Source organism: Tachypleus tridentatus, chromosome 7 (genome assembly GCF_004210375.1).
Source record: "Tachypleus tridentatus isolate NWPU-2018 chromosome 7, ASM421037v1, whole genome shotgun sequence".
NCBI classification, from domain to species: domain Eukaryota; kingdom Metazoa; phylum Arthropoda; class Merostomata; order Xiphosura; family Limulidae; genus Tachypleus; species Tachypleus tridentatus.
Genome location: NC_134831.1, coordinates 157,109,173 through 157,123,953, shown reverse-complemented (window position 1 = coordinate 157,123,953; position 14,781 = coordinate 157,109,173). Strand labels below are relative to the sequence as shown.

At 32.6% G+C, this 14,781-nt stretch overlaps 1 protein-coding gene across 2 annotated transcripts in view; it reads right to left on the bottom strand.

The window, feature by feature from the left end:
- Positions 1-14,781, bottom strand: part of su(r) (dihydropyrimidine dehydrogenase su(r)) — a 55,923-nt gene that overhangs the window by 3,141 nt on the left and 38,001 nt on the right. Inside the window, exons 20-22 of one of the 2 annotated variants that reach the window (XM_076515009.1) lie at positions 13,543-13,689; positions 13,022-13,105; positions 4,229-4,494 (exon numbers count right to left, since the gene is read on the bottom strand). In XM_076515009.1, coding sequence (XP_076371124.1) covers positions 4,237-4,494; positions 13,022-13,105; positions 13,543-13,689 — 489 coding nt within the window. In that variant the 3' untranslated portion in view covers positions 4,229-4,236. Of the gene's footprint in view, positions 1-3,605; positions 4,495-13,021; positions 13,106-13,542; positions 13,690-14,781 lie in introns of those variants that run through there. The other variant, XM_076515008.1, reaches the window with a different exon arrangement.

The window sequence follows — 14,781 nt, the reverse complement described above, 5'->3', positions numbered from 1 at the left end:
TTGAACACAATCAATTTGCTTTCTGCACTGAAAACAGTAGCTCCAAAGGCTGAATTGTGCTACAGCAAACAACATCTAGGATTTTATTGGCACGCGACCTAGATCAGGTTTAACATGTTGTAAGTTATATCTCTGTAAAAATTTTAACATGTGAAAATATGAAATATATACTGTAGAAGAGTTATATATGTGATATTACATACCAAATATGTAAAGAGAAGTGTAAGTAATTGTTCCAAAATAGCATGTCAAGCAAACTCGAACTAGACGTAATAATGTCATATTAATAATATTTTACTTTAATTTTTCTATTATTTTACGTTTCCAATTCCACTGGCATATTGAGGAACATTAAATATACATTTTTTTTTTTCAAACGCTTGATATATATTGCTAACTTAACAATGGTATCAATTCACGAAAAATTCTTTTTGAACAGTTGGTGAAAAAAGTTAATGATGCTTGAATTATTTTTCACTTAATACCGAGAATCATACGTTCCCTTTTAAAATAGAAATTTAGGTCTCTATTAGTTAGTTTAGTGTTTGTTATTAAATACAACGGGTTATCTGTGCTTTATCCACCACGGATATCGAAACACCGATTATAGCGTTGTAAATCCGCAGAAATACCGCAATTGCACTGGGGGCTCATGTATTAGATTTGGTTTGGTTTGTTTTGAGTTTTAAGAAAAGCTACACAAAGGTTATCTGTACTAGCCGTTCATAATTTAGCAGTGTAAGACTAGAGATAAGGCAACTGGTCAACACCACCCACTGCCAACTCTTGGGCTACTCTTTTATCAACGAATAGTAAGTGGATCGTCACATTATATTGCCCCCACAGCTGAAAGGGCGAGCATGTTTGATGCGACTGGGATTCGAACCCGCGACCCTCGGATTACGAGTCGAGGGCATTAACTACCTGGTCATGCTCGTGTATTAGAAAATACACCGTAAGAAATAAACAATACCTGATTTTTTCGTTTTATGATATATTTTGCTTTGTGATAATTTTCAATTGTCTTTATTTACAAGTTCGTTCATCGCGTAGTTCTTAGTGTTTGAAAATGATTTTAAATTAACATTTTCTGTATTACGGACTTCTAACCAGCTTGTGGTAGATGTAGTATATCCTAAAAGACTAGTACCTTGTGTGTATATACCTCTTTCTGTTTTTCTTAATATAGGTATTCAAAAACTAAACCAGAAAAGTGTTGTAATTTACATCCAGGCTTAAAGACAAAACTCTGATCAACCAGAAGTGAAACACGATGATAAAAATAAAGCAGATGATTTTTTTTACAAATAAAGGCTATTTTTTATTATAAAAAATTATTATTGTAAAAAAAACACTAAACTTTCATCTATTATCAACATTCTACTTAGGCTGTGTCACAACGCTAATATTGTTGAAATAATCATTTATTTGTTATGAATTTTGCGCAAACGTACTCGAGAGTTATCTGCACTAGCCGTCCCTAATTTAACAGTGAAAGTCTAAAGGAAAAGCAACTCGCCATCACCATCCATCGCCAACTCTTGAGCTACTGTTTTACCAACAATTAATATTATAACGCTCCCACGGCTGAAAAGCTGAGAATGTTTGGTGGGACGGGGATTCGAATACGCGTCCTGAAGATTGTAAGTTGAAAGTTCTAACCACCTGGCCATGAATTGTGATGTAGAAAAACATTTATAATAAACATTTTTGATATTGATATACAGAGACTGTATCAAAGCTAATGCAATAAAATGTAAAATAAGAATTCAAATATTGTATCTGTTAAGAGACCCTAAAATTGTTTTGACACCTTATCATTAGTTGATGGTTTTGTGACTTTAACTAAAAACCTTCAATTTCTTCATTGTTTTTATAAATCAGAGGAGCTCCGTATTAATACAAGAATGAAACCATATTGGTTTTATTTTACAATATTAATTATCTGTCAGTAAACTTTTTTTTTCTTAAATTTTAATAATTTACTTTGTAAATTACCTTCTCTAGTTCTGAATTTGTATCTAATTTCACAAATACACCTTCTGTACATAAATAATCTCAAGAAATATCCCAATGATTTCTGGTCCCATATATATAAAAAAGCTACAAAGTAAAACCAAAAACAACTAACACCACCTACCTTATAGTTAAGTATAACAGTAAACTAGCATATAATAACAAACAGAAATCACACTCATTTAAATTCTAACTCCATACATTATTCAAAACATCACACGACTCAACATCACATGAACAACCACTTCATGAACGTAGTAAATAATTATATCACAACCACTCGTAATATATACACACTCCACTCCACTTAAGACAGTCAACGCAACAGTAAGTAACAGAAATGGTACATAACTACAAAACAAAATAACTTATCAGATCTACCACAGCAACAGAAGTACAAAAAACATAAAACTTTTGAAAAATAAGCCACCAGAAGAAGAGTAAATTTTTCATTATTTACAAAATCGTATAAAACAAGCAAATTAATACCACAGTTATATCTAAACGGGACTGTATTACAGGTAGAAACATTAGAGAAAATCTTACGGATTACATTTGACTCAAAATTAAACGAATGCCACACTTCAATAGCATATATAAAAAGCAAAATTTGGAAAAGATCGACTTATCTTACGAGTCTGACTGCAATAAACAAGGATCTTCACCAAAAACATGTGAAAGACTTATAGGACAAACAAAAGGCCAGTCATAGAATATATTTGTATAACATAGATAAACGTATCAAAACCACACATGAACAAAATACAATTTTAACAAAATACTACATTTTAACGAAACCATGTAGAGTCCCACGATCGATAAACTCAGAATTTCTACTCTATTTCAATATGCTAATTCTATCAGACAGACTCTTGGATAACTCGCTTCAATATTATAACAAAACTATTAATTAAAATTAACTGATGAGCAAACTAGAGAATTACATAATGCATTATTAATCTAGCCCTAACTACCTCTGTCCTTTAAAGATCATAAATAAGAAACTTACAGGCCAAACAGTGTTAGGCAAACTGAACCCTAAATACAAACATAGCTTTATTATTTAAAAGGGTTTTATATATAAACATAAAATTATGCGTGTATGTATATGACTGCTAAAGAGAACTGTATTGTGAATACGGACTAATAGTGCAATAATATACAAGTGAAGCTAGTGAAAATACACGAGTTAATATTACTTCATGAACTGGACATGGCACCAAAACACAATACACAAAATATGTTACGTATTGTGAGAAATACAACAACAATGTAACAAGGTTTATTAGCTAGGATTCGGTAAGAGTGTAAAGAAAATAACAATTTCTGAAAAAGAGGAAGACGTCTACATCAAACCTGACCCTCACATGGACTGAATCCCGATGAAGATGAAGAATTTATATTTCATTGTATTTTCATACAACCACAAACTCATTTGTCCAAGAAGTGAATAAACTTTTATAAGATGACGTGTTCAACATATTTCCTTCATCAGGGTCTTCGCTTTCATTCAACACACATTTACATTTATTTTTACCATTTGCGATTGTTATCAGACAATCATTATAGGGAACTAACATGTACGCAACTTATGAAACTTACCAATTTTATTTCTTTAAATCAATGAGTTCTACAGCAGAATGTTCCATTTTATTACAATAAGGCAGCATCAAATTAATAGAATAAATTGAATTAGTACTTGATAACGATAAATGGACACAACAGATAGCCCAATGTGGCTTTACACTGAAAGAAACAAAAACTAATTGTCCTTTAACTGCACAGCTGATAGTACCAATTAATTTCCACCGTTTAATTATTTTTATCCTTTCCTTTTAAGAACCATTATACTTAAACGCTTACGAGTAACTCATTATCACGTAGCTTTTGTACTTTTATGTCATGATAGCAATATAAATAAGGATTAAAATGCTTGTATTTTTTACTTGAAATAAAATATTTAATAAACCAATTTATTTCATTAAAACAAATACTTTATAAACAAATTTTTGAAAATGAAAAATAACTACTTTAATATCATATAATATCTTTCATTGATTTAACCTTTATAATATGATATTATTTTAAAAATACGAAAAGTAACTATTTTAATAAAATCTAATTCTATATACGCTTTCAAAACAAGGATCTGTTTTAACAATATATAGTTTCCACCATTAGAAATCAAAATGCTAGTCAAAACATTATCAACCTTCTGTTCTACTGAGCTGGAAAAGGAAAGTGACTAGGATGGTAATCAGTTGATCCACTGGAAGGTATTCCTCGTTTCGGTTGATAAGGTGTTGTTCGATCCACCATCTTAATGCAATCAATGATGGGACACACGGACACACATAGCGTACAACCAGTACATTCATCGGTTACTCGAGGCAAGTGAGTCTCTGGGTCAAACGTTATAGCTTGGTATCCAGAGTCGTTGCACGTCATATAACATTTTCCACAGTTGATGCACATTTCCTACGCAACAAGATTGAAATAATTCTTTAAAAAAACTTTTTATCTTATTGTTTTCTTAGTATAACGAGCTAATACAATACACAGTTTAAAAAAAAAACAATAATCATTTTTACTTTCCGTGTTTTCTTAGTTTAATGGATTAATATATAATAACAGCAATCCAAGAAACCAATAATTATTTTACCTTCCACGTTTATTAATATAACAAGCTAACACAATAAGCAATTCACGAAAGCTATACCCACTTTTATTCCTCGTGTTTTCATAATATAATGAGCTAATACAGTTGAAGCAATTTAAGATATTATTAACATCCACTCTTGCTCTCCATGTTATCTTAGTATAAACAGCTAACACAGTAAAGACAATTTAAAAATCCAATAACTACTTTCTATCCTAAGTATTATTTTTAGTATCATGAGCTAATCTAGTAAAATACATTACACCAATAAGTGCTTTTATTCTACAAATGTTCTTAGAATATTTTTCTTACGACCTTAATACAATGCTGGTATAAAATATACCGCTCGTGTCTTCTATCTCTATTTCACCAGCCTCTCTCATATATCTGTACACCAGGTCATATTTTCTGTCTTCCTCTAATTTTTCCTCTCTTCACTGAAATTTAATGTCCTTCTCAATGAACATCTTTCTTCACTTTTTTATCAGATGTTCAAAAATCTTCCTCGCATCTCTTGCTTTTTCTATGATGTTTCAGATTCTTTGTGTCATCAATTATTATTATTTTTCTCAAAAACAGCGGTAAGTCTACAGATTTACAACACTAAAATAAGCAGTTCGATTCCCTTTTGTGTACATAGCAGATAGCCCAATGTTGCTTTGCTATAAGAAAAAAAAACACATTTTAAAATACCTTCGTCCTTTCTTCTTACGGACCAAAGTTTCTGGTCCATCAAGCAGAACTGGCGCTATGTAAATTTTGCTTTTAAACTTCAGCGGTATTTTGCTGACAAGAATCAATTTAAACTTACCTCCATTTATTTTATCCAGCTCTTTCTCTTTTTTTTATACTTCGTGGCTTCCCTTCTTAAAACTGATCCTTGTTGTAGACCATTAGTTTTCTTAAAACACTTCAGTTCTTCCCTTTTAAATTCTTACTGCTTTTATTTTCAACAATTTACATTCTTTTTTTTTACTATCTTCTTCAATTACAATGAGATTCCATTTTTCCTGGGACACCAATAAACATTTTCAAAACCCAAAAAGTGCCAATATAGTATTTCACTAATTTCTACTACTTCTTTATATCTGTAGTCTATTACCACAATAAAAACACTTTTAAACTACGTTCAGAAAGTTCTATATATATCTTTTATAGCTTAGTATGATACCTTTTAGTATTTTGGCCCAGCATGGCCAAGCGAGTTAAGGCGTGCGATTCGTAATCTGGGGGCGCGGGTTCGCATTCCCGTCGCGCCAAACATGCTCGCCCTTTCAGCCGTGGGGGCGTTATAAAGTCACGATCAATCCCACTGTTCGTTTGTAAAAGAGTATCCCAAGAGTTGGCGGTGGGTGGTGATGACTAGCTGCCTTTCCTCTAGTCTTACACTGCTAAACTAGGGACGGCTAGCACAGATAACCTTCGAGGAGCTTTGTGCGAAATTCAAAAACAAACAAACCTTTTCGTATTGAAATATATAGGTCAATATTCTCTTCTTCTAGGTGTTTTCTCTTCCTTCAATATTTCCTTGCACCATTTAATGCTCTCATCATTTCCAAAACCAATCCTTTGAGCTTTCCTCATGTTTAATTTTTCATTAGCTCTCTTCACTTCTAATCTGTGACTTCTTCCACTGAATCTTCCACAATTGTCAATTCTTCAAAAACCATTTTTTCCTTATATACATTTACCAATTTCTTAATGTTCTGGCCTGGCATGGCCAGGTGGTTAGGACTCTTGATTTGCAATATGAGGATCTCACCAAACATACTTGTTCTTTAAGCTGTGTGAGAGTTACAATATGATAATTTTTCCCATAATTAGTTGATAAAATAATAGTGAAAAAGCTGGCTACAGGTGGTAATGACTAGGTGTCTTCTGTCTAGTCTTTTATTGCTGAATTATGGACGGTTACCATAGATAGCCTTCGTGTAAGCTATAAATCCAATCCAAACCTAGTGTTCTTTACATCTGTCTTTAATAACCATCGAAAAACAATACACTTTGTTCTTTAGGATATTATTTTCACCAGTATATCTCTCAGCATCTGTATTTCAGTGTTTACAAATTTTAATATCACTCCTCTTGGGCTTTACTTTTGCATTGGCAAATACTTTCTTGACTTTTTTCTTGCATTCTCCATATTCGTTTTTGCATTTTCATCATCATCATTATTCGTCATATCTTTATTTTATTCATCATTCATTCTAAAATGTGTCCACCCACTGAAAGGCGTAGTACTCCGCTAGAAACGTCCAAGTCTTTCCGAGCCATATGACGTCCCCTTTCTCTATAATATCACATGCCATCTTCTGTATGATCTACCTCTTGATTTCTTCCCTCTGCGATGCTGCCATTCTGTGATTCTTTTGTTCCGCCTGTTCTATTTTAACCGAGCGATGTGTCTGGCCAATTTCTCTATTGATCCAGCAATATAATTGGAGATTTTCTTTCAGTAGTAATCTTGAGTTAAGCTATTTAATGAGTTTCCAAAGTTGACATCCATATGTCAAGGTTGGTAAAACACATTGGTCGAATACTCTTCTTTTAAAGTTTATTGGTGGTTTTTGTCTTTAAAATATCTTGGTACTTTCCAATGTAGTTCCTGTCAGCTCTTATTCTCATATGTATTTACTCTTTCGTTGTATGTTTCATGTTAGTGTTTGTCCGAAGTGTTTATAATTGTTCACTTTCTCAATAATTTCGTTTTCTAATTTTACATCGCAGTTGTTATTTAGGTTTGTCGTAAATTTTATTTTCTCCTTATGTATTTTATGGCCGATATTCGCGCTTTCTTCATTCAACGTGAGGAGCTGATGTTCCGTCTGTTGTACGTTCTCTATAAAAAACACATTAATTGAAAACTTAGATGTCTTATTTCTTTCAAATCTATATTGATGCCATGTTCCTCTAATTCTAATCATTTAAAAACTTCCTGTAATGTTTTTGTAAGTAGCTTAGGTGATACAGGATCTCCTTGTCTTATGTCTCTACCAATCAAGAAATCGTGTGATACCTAATAGTCCTAGTGGATTCTTGCTGTTGCGTCAGTCTAGATGTCTTCAAAGTGTTTGTATATGTTTCGTTTATCTCACCTTTTCGTAGAGCTTCAAAGGTGACATACTACTCGATTGAGTCAAATGCTTTTTCATAGCTAATGCATCCGATGCAAAGTGATAGACTTAATTCATTTGATTTTTCGATAATCTGATTTTGAGTGTATAGGTGGTCAACAGTAAAGAACCCTTTTTTAAAGTTGGTTTGAACTCTTGGATAATTCTCGTCTAATATCTTGTATATTTTTTGCTTAAAGTAGTCGTGTAAATATTTTATATATATGTTAAAGTAGACTGATAGATCTATAATTATTTTTATCGTTGGGGCTGCCCTCCTTGAAAATAACAATGATCTTTATTTCTTTCCAGCTGGGTGGTACTTTTACTTATAGTAGTATTTCATTATATATTCTGGTTAAATAAGTAAGTACTCCCTGGACATCTAGTATTAGTACGTCGCTCTTTATCCCATCTTTACCTGGTACTTTTCTCTTCTCCGTTTGTTTCGCAGCTTTTTCAACTTCATGCTCTATTATTGGTGGTACTTTCTCTGTGTTTGGACTTGTTATTACTATATTTGTATGATCGTTGACTGTTGACTGTTACAAATCCTTGTAGAAACAAATCTTCAACACTTCTGTTGTTTCTGGTGCGATCTTCCCTGATGACTTCTTCATTTCTGTAATTTTTCTTTCAGATACACATTTGTATACCTCCTATGATCTGCTGCCTTTCTTACAATTCTTCGATCATTTCTTTTGTATCTTGCTCTCGCCCTTTTTCTTTAACAATTTTGTTTAATTTAACATATTCTATCCTTTCTCTTACTGTTTAGTTCTATTTTCTTCATAACTTCTTTCTTTTAGTATTTAGTTTTTGGATGTCATCGTCTGCATCTGATCTGTTTTCTTTAGATTTTGCTGCTGCATCTTGTATTGTCCTTATTTTTTCTGCAGGGTTATAATAAGAGTTTCTGCTTTGGCTGTTCCTCACTAAGCTCTCAAATCTGCCTTTCAGCTGTAGTTTGAATGTGTGCCCTCGTTTCTCTCTATCATTTACTTTTTTTTTTTTAATATATTTCTCTGGATTTACTTCAGATGTATCGGAATCTCGTTCAGTTTCAATTTCGTTTTCACAGTTATGTAATCACTCCCAATATCCATTCACTTTTCTTATGATCTCGCAGTTTTCAATGGTGTTCGTTATAGATGGGCCCAGCATGGCCAGGTGGTTAAGGCACTCGACTCGTAATTCAAAGGTCGCGGGTTAGAATCTCCTTCACACCAAATATGCTCGCCCTTTTAGCAGTGGGGACGTTATAATGTGGCGGTCAAGCTCACTATTCGCTAGTAAAATAATAGCCTAAAAGTTAGCGGAAGGTGGTGATGGCTGATTGCCTTCCTTCTAATCTTACACCACTAAATTATGGACGGATAAAGCAGATAGCCCTCGTGTAGCTTTGCGCGAAATTCAAAACAAACCAAACCATTAACTGCTTCTGCTGGAATCACTTTACAGACCACATTTATTCTCCTGTCTCATTTTGCTACTAGCATATAATGAATTTGAGATTTGTATTGTTCACTTTGTAAGTAATAAGTTGTCCTCCTCTCTTCTGAAATCCTATGATGACGATATAGATATCGATATCTAAGACATTTGTCATCTCCATTAAGTTTTCGCTCCTTCTTTCTAACTTTTCCTCAGTGCTCTCCATTAGAACTTTCCTCCCTTCCCTTCACATGATATTTTAGATCTTCGATCATTATTACCTCTGATTAGAGAATTTTCCTTATTAGGTCTCTAACAGCCTCTATAAATTACTCTCTCTCTACGTCTGAACATCCTCGTTGTGATGCATATGCTGATGCTACACTCATTATTTTAGCTCCAAGTGCTATTATCATACTCATTTATTATTTTGGCCTTGTGCTTTCACTCTTACAAAATACTTTGTAACCATCATCTAGAAATCTTGAGTTTTTCACTGACATTTTCTTTCCTCTTCGTTTTCTTTGCTCCATTACATCTACTATCTCGCATCCCCTTTTTGCAAGACTTGCGACATTTTATGTGTTCATTCTGACAATTACCTCACCCTTTTATCCCCTAACTTATTTGGTTGCAACAGTGGAATCTGCGATATCTTTTGCCCATTTTTTGCAACAGTCAGAAGCTGCTACTACACATCAGTTCAATAAACAATAGCAGAAAGTAAATACTTTTAAAACATAGTGAAAATAACGACATATGTTTCTTAAATTATTGTTTTTTTCTCAGAAATCCTAAAAATGTCACACAATTTCAAATTATTTGTTACAGATATATATATATATATCACTCCTAATAACAGCTTCAAGTGATACTTAGAATAAGAGATAATGGATAGCAATAATACTCTGATCAAAGTATAATAATAATACATACCTGTTTAAAGTAGCACAGTTAGCTACTGAAATCATTTTTGAGGAAATGAACAATAGTTAAGTGCTTTGTTTTTACTTATTTAGTTAATAATGATAACATCTAAGTTATTTACTCATAAAATAAAAAATAACAATGAAAAGCTCGTTAAAAATGGAATTATGAATTAAGTTCTGCTATTAGAACTAGTTTCATCCGCCTCAAAAGATTGCTTTATTGTGTAACATTTTAATCACCGATTTCAATAAAAATAAATAAGACATTCCCTATTATAGTACATTGACCTACAACGCTTATTTTAGGCAGGTAAAATCTTTGTTAATATATTGTTTTGTTTATGAGAGAAGCAGAATGAGCTGTCTGCCGGGATTGAACTCCGAACTTTGGTATTATAAGACTTCAAGCTTGAAGCCAAGTCACTGGTGTTTGGCCTTAGTACTAATTGGAGCTGCCGTACGGCATCTAAAGGATAACATTTCTCTATTGCTCTCAGGCAATGACTCGCATCCTTTAATAGCGAGATTTCTCGTGACATGTGACGTCAAAGTTAGACAGAGCGACACCATGAGGCAGATAGTATAAAAATCCTTCTTACAGGATAGTTTCATAGAGTGCCATCATAGATCGTCATAAAAAGTTGGAATCATTCATTGTAGACATGTTCCAACTTGTAACTGTGTGATAATCAACTACTTTTAGACATCCTATTTGTTCTGAATTGTCATTATGGGCAGTTGGCTACTTCGAAATTTCACTTCCAATATATAGCAAGAAAAATGCTTGAATATGTAAAATCAATAGCTTATATTTAATTTAATACAGTTTGAATATTTGCAATACTATACTTCATGGCATACTTAACGTTATTATTGATATACTAGTTGATTTACATCTAATAATAATATTTGTTTGTTTTGGATTTTGCGAAAAGCTACATGAAGGCTATTTGCGCTAGCCATTTCTAATTTAGCAGTGAAATACTCTAGTATATTTCTAGATAAGGTAGATAGTCATTACAACCCATTCTTAGGCTAGCTACTAGGTACTAAGTACATTGACAGTTACATTATAACATCCAACTGATAAAAGTATGAACATATTTGGTGTGATGGAATCCCGCGATCCTCAAATTGTGTGTCAGGCGCCCTAATCACCTGGTCATGCCGGGCCTTTACCACCTCTCTAGTCCTGAAAATAACTACTTTCCTTTTAAGCTGTATTGTGTCTGAATTTAACCTAAAGCTATTACACCTTGGTTATTCTATGTGAAAATATTACTATATTTAGATGGAAAAAATACTCAGGTTATAAAATGAAAAATACAAATAAAAGCTTTCTGAAAATACTTTTATTAATCTATAAACTAAGCCAAATGAGTATATGACACCAATCTGAGGTACTATCACATAAGCCAACTAATATTCTATGTATATAAAACTATGAACAGTTCCAATAAAAAAATGCACCCCATTGTTATGAAGCTAGGTGTGAGGAACATTACTTGGGATTGAAAGGGCACTAGTTGTGTCTAATTTAGCAATAACAGACTAGAGGGAAGGAAGCTAATCAGCATCACTCACCGAAAACTTTCAGGCTACTATTTTACCAACGAATAGTGAAATTGACTATAGACGTCCCCATTACTGAAAGGGCGAAGATATTCCATTATGGGTATTAGAATCCGCTACCCACAAATTGCCAGTCGATTGCTTTAACTACGAGGCCCAGCATGGCCAGGTGATTGAGACACTCAACTCGTGATCCGAGGGTCGCGGGTTCAAATCCCCCTCACACTAAACATGCTCATTCTTTCAGCCGTGGTGGCGTTATAATGTGACAATAAATCCCAGTATTCGTTGGTAAAAGAGTAGCCCAAGAGTTGGCGGTGTATGGTGATAACTAGCTGCCTTCCCTCTAGTTTTACACTCCTAAATTGGGGAAGGCTAGCCCAGATAGCCCTCGTGTAGCTTTGCTCGAAAGTAAAAACTAACCATTTAACTACCAAGCCATGCCGGACCCCTGTCATGTTTGGTGTGTCATATAATATATTCTGTTATGGTGGTCTACAGCGAAAATTATGGTTTGAAGTTTGTTTCTACATATGTTACACATTCGCTTATAATTCAATTTAAACATAATAAACACTATCATTCCCGTTTTATATGAAAAAAATATAAAAGTTCGAAAAATTTGTTTCATAGCATCCAAATCATATTATTTGTACTATATAGGATAAATATGCCTTTTCATATAATTTTACAAATGTAGAATTGTTAATCATTGTATCTATATCTCATTCTCAAATAGATATTGATCAAATGCTCGCCTGTTTAGTTATCAGTCATTATATTGTTTAGACAGATTTTAATGGACTTCGCATACATTTCGCTTGCATTTCTATGCATTGGAGACATGGTAGACAGTTACGTTCTTTTGTTGTTTCACTTATCCAGAAAGTATTTAGAAATCCATGTAGCAAAATGAATTTTAAAAACCAGAGTTAGTAGTAACTTTACTAACATAATTTCGTGAAACCATTTTTTGGTTGGGCAAAATATGTGTTAAAATTATGCATTAAATGTAGAATCTATTCTAAACTTGTATTAATTAGGGTTACTACTGTGGTGACAAAAAAACATTTGTAGAGAAAATTATCTATTTAAAAACGGCTGGTATGGGTAGAGAAAATACTAATAGAGGAGAGAACAACGTTTCGACCTTCTTCGGTCATCATCAGTTTCACAAAGAAAACAAGTGAACCTGACGATGATCGAAGAATAACAATAAAATTTTAAGAATATCAGCCTCCCTATTTATATTTATCCTATCATCTTTCTTTTTATGATTCATAAAGACCTTTTCTTACCTCGTCAATAAGAGCCACTACTTGATTTTTAGTATCAAGGTCACTAAAGGTTCCAATTCCAGGAAGAGCAGTTCCAATGACGTCCTGGAAGACAAAAATTGTTATAGTTTACATCAAAAGAAACAAAAAACACCAATGCTTAATCATACACATGGCCGAAACTTTCATTAAAAATTGGTCGTTATTTTTGAATAATATTTACATGTATAAATATTTTATTTAAATTAAGACAACTTCTCTGGACTCTTTACTTTTAAATACTCTGATATGATACTACAATTCTTTTAGCAACAATGTTTGCAGCCACCAAATCTGTAAACTGATTTCTATCGATTTTACCAATGAAAAAGACCTCTTCCACTTATTTTTATCAACACCTTTAGAGGTTTCTTCAACTACAAGATAACTAGTGCTTTATGAATAGCAGTTTTTACATATACCTTTAGAGGTCAACGTAACTACAAAACTAAACAATACTTTACGAATAACAAACAAGTGTGTTTTTTTTCTCTTTTTTCTACCTTTATTTGAAGTATTGGCTTTGTAAGCTGGTTAGCTGGTCTATTAGGTGAGGGGTTATGTCTGTCATCAAGTAGGTCGCATCCTTTTTTGTATTCTGCTATAACAGTCTCTCTATGTTTCAGGTAATGTCCAAAATGAGGTAGTTGCTGTATAAATAATTGACAAAAATGAAGTTGTTGATATAGTAACAATATACTGTAAAAAAGGTGAGTTCTAAATTAAAACAATGATTTCTTTTTCCATAACAACCCAACATTTGTGTAAACTATACACAATTGATTGTTGTAGCAATATAAACCCACGACCTGTTTGTTTTCTAATAATACCGATGTTCTCCGTTTTCAGTTTAAAATTTTGTTTATATTCAAATGCATTTTGTATTATGAAGACATCATTTTATTACGTGTGTGTAGATTTCAAATGAAAAAGAAAATGTATACGTATATCAACACATTTGTTTCCTGATTGTTAGCCTACAGTGAAAGAGATAAAACAATATTATGTCGAAATATGCAGTATGTTCCATCATTAATAAAATCCTTTTTTATAAATCGTTGCTTGCCAACCGGTTACCGGTTAATTTGCTTTCTTACTCAACAAAAATATATAAAATGTCTTATACCTCTTGTAGTAAAGACAGGTTAAAAAAATAGATAAAAGGAAGTAATTTCTCCAAGAATAATAATTTATATTATGACAGAAACAGAAAGTAGAAAGTCTTGTAATAATAATAATAATAATGTATAAAAAAGCAGTTCAAAATAATGCTGCTTACTTTAGAAAATAAAATAGAATCATTTATGTTCAAGCAAACTGTTAAAAGGTACTAAATGCAAAAAGTACCGCTATGAAAACAGGAACATTAACGAAATAATTACAAAATGTACCCTGTTATAAGAAACATAAACATTTAAAAACAGTACAGCCACATACTGTACCAAATAATAAAAATGAGAAAAATATATATAACACACTGAACAGAAAAATCTACATACTGTACTTCTACTGTGAAAACAACTTAGGGAAAATGTTCTGCAACAGCAATAAAAAAAAAAGAGTCTAGAAGTACAACAACAGTGGTGTTTATCAATTTACATGTCTAGACTGTAATAGTGTATACATAGGCCAAACAAGGTGTTCCAAAGAAATGAGTATTAAAAGACATTCTAGAAGATGGAAATTAGAGAAAATGAATTCTTTCTTTGCATCCCACCTTATTGAAATGAAACACCAATTTC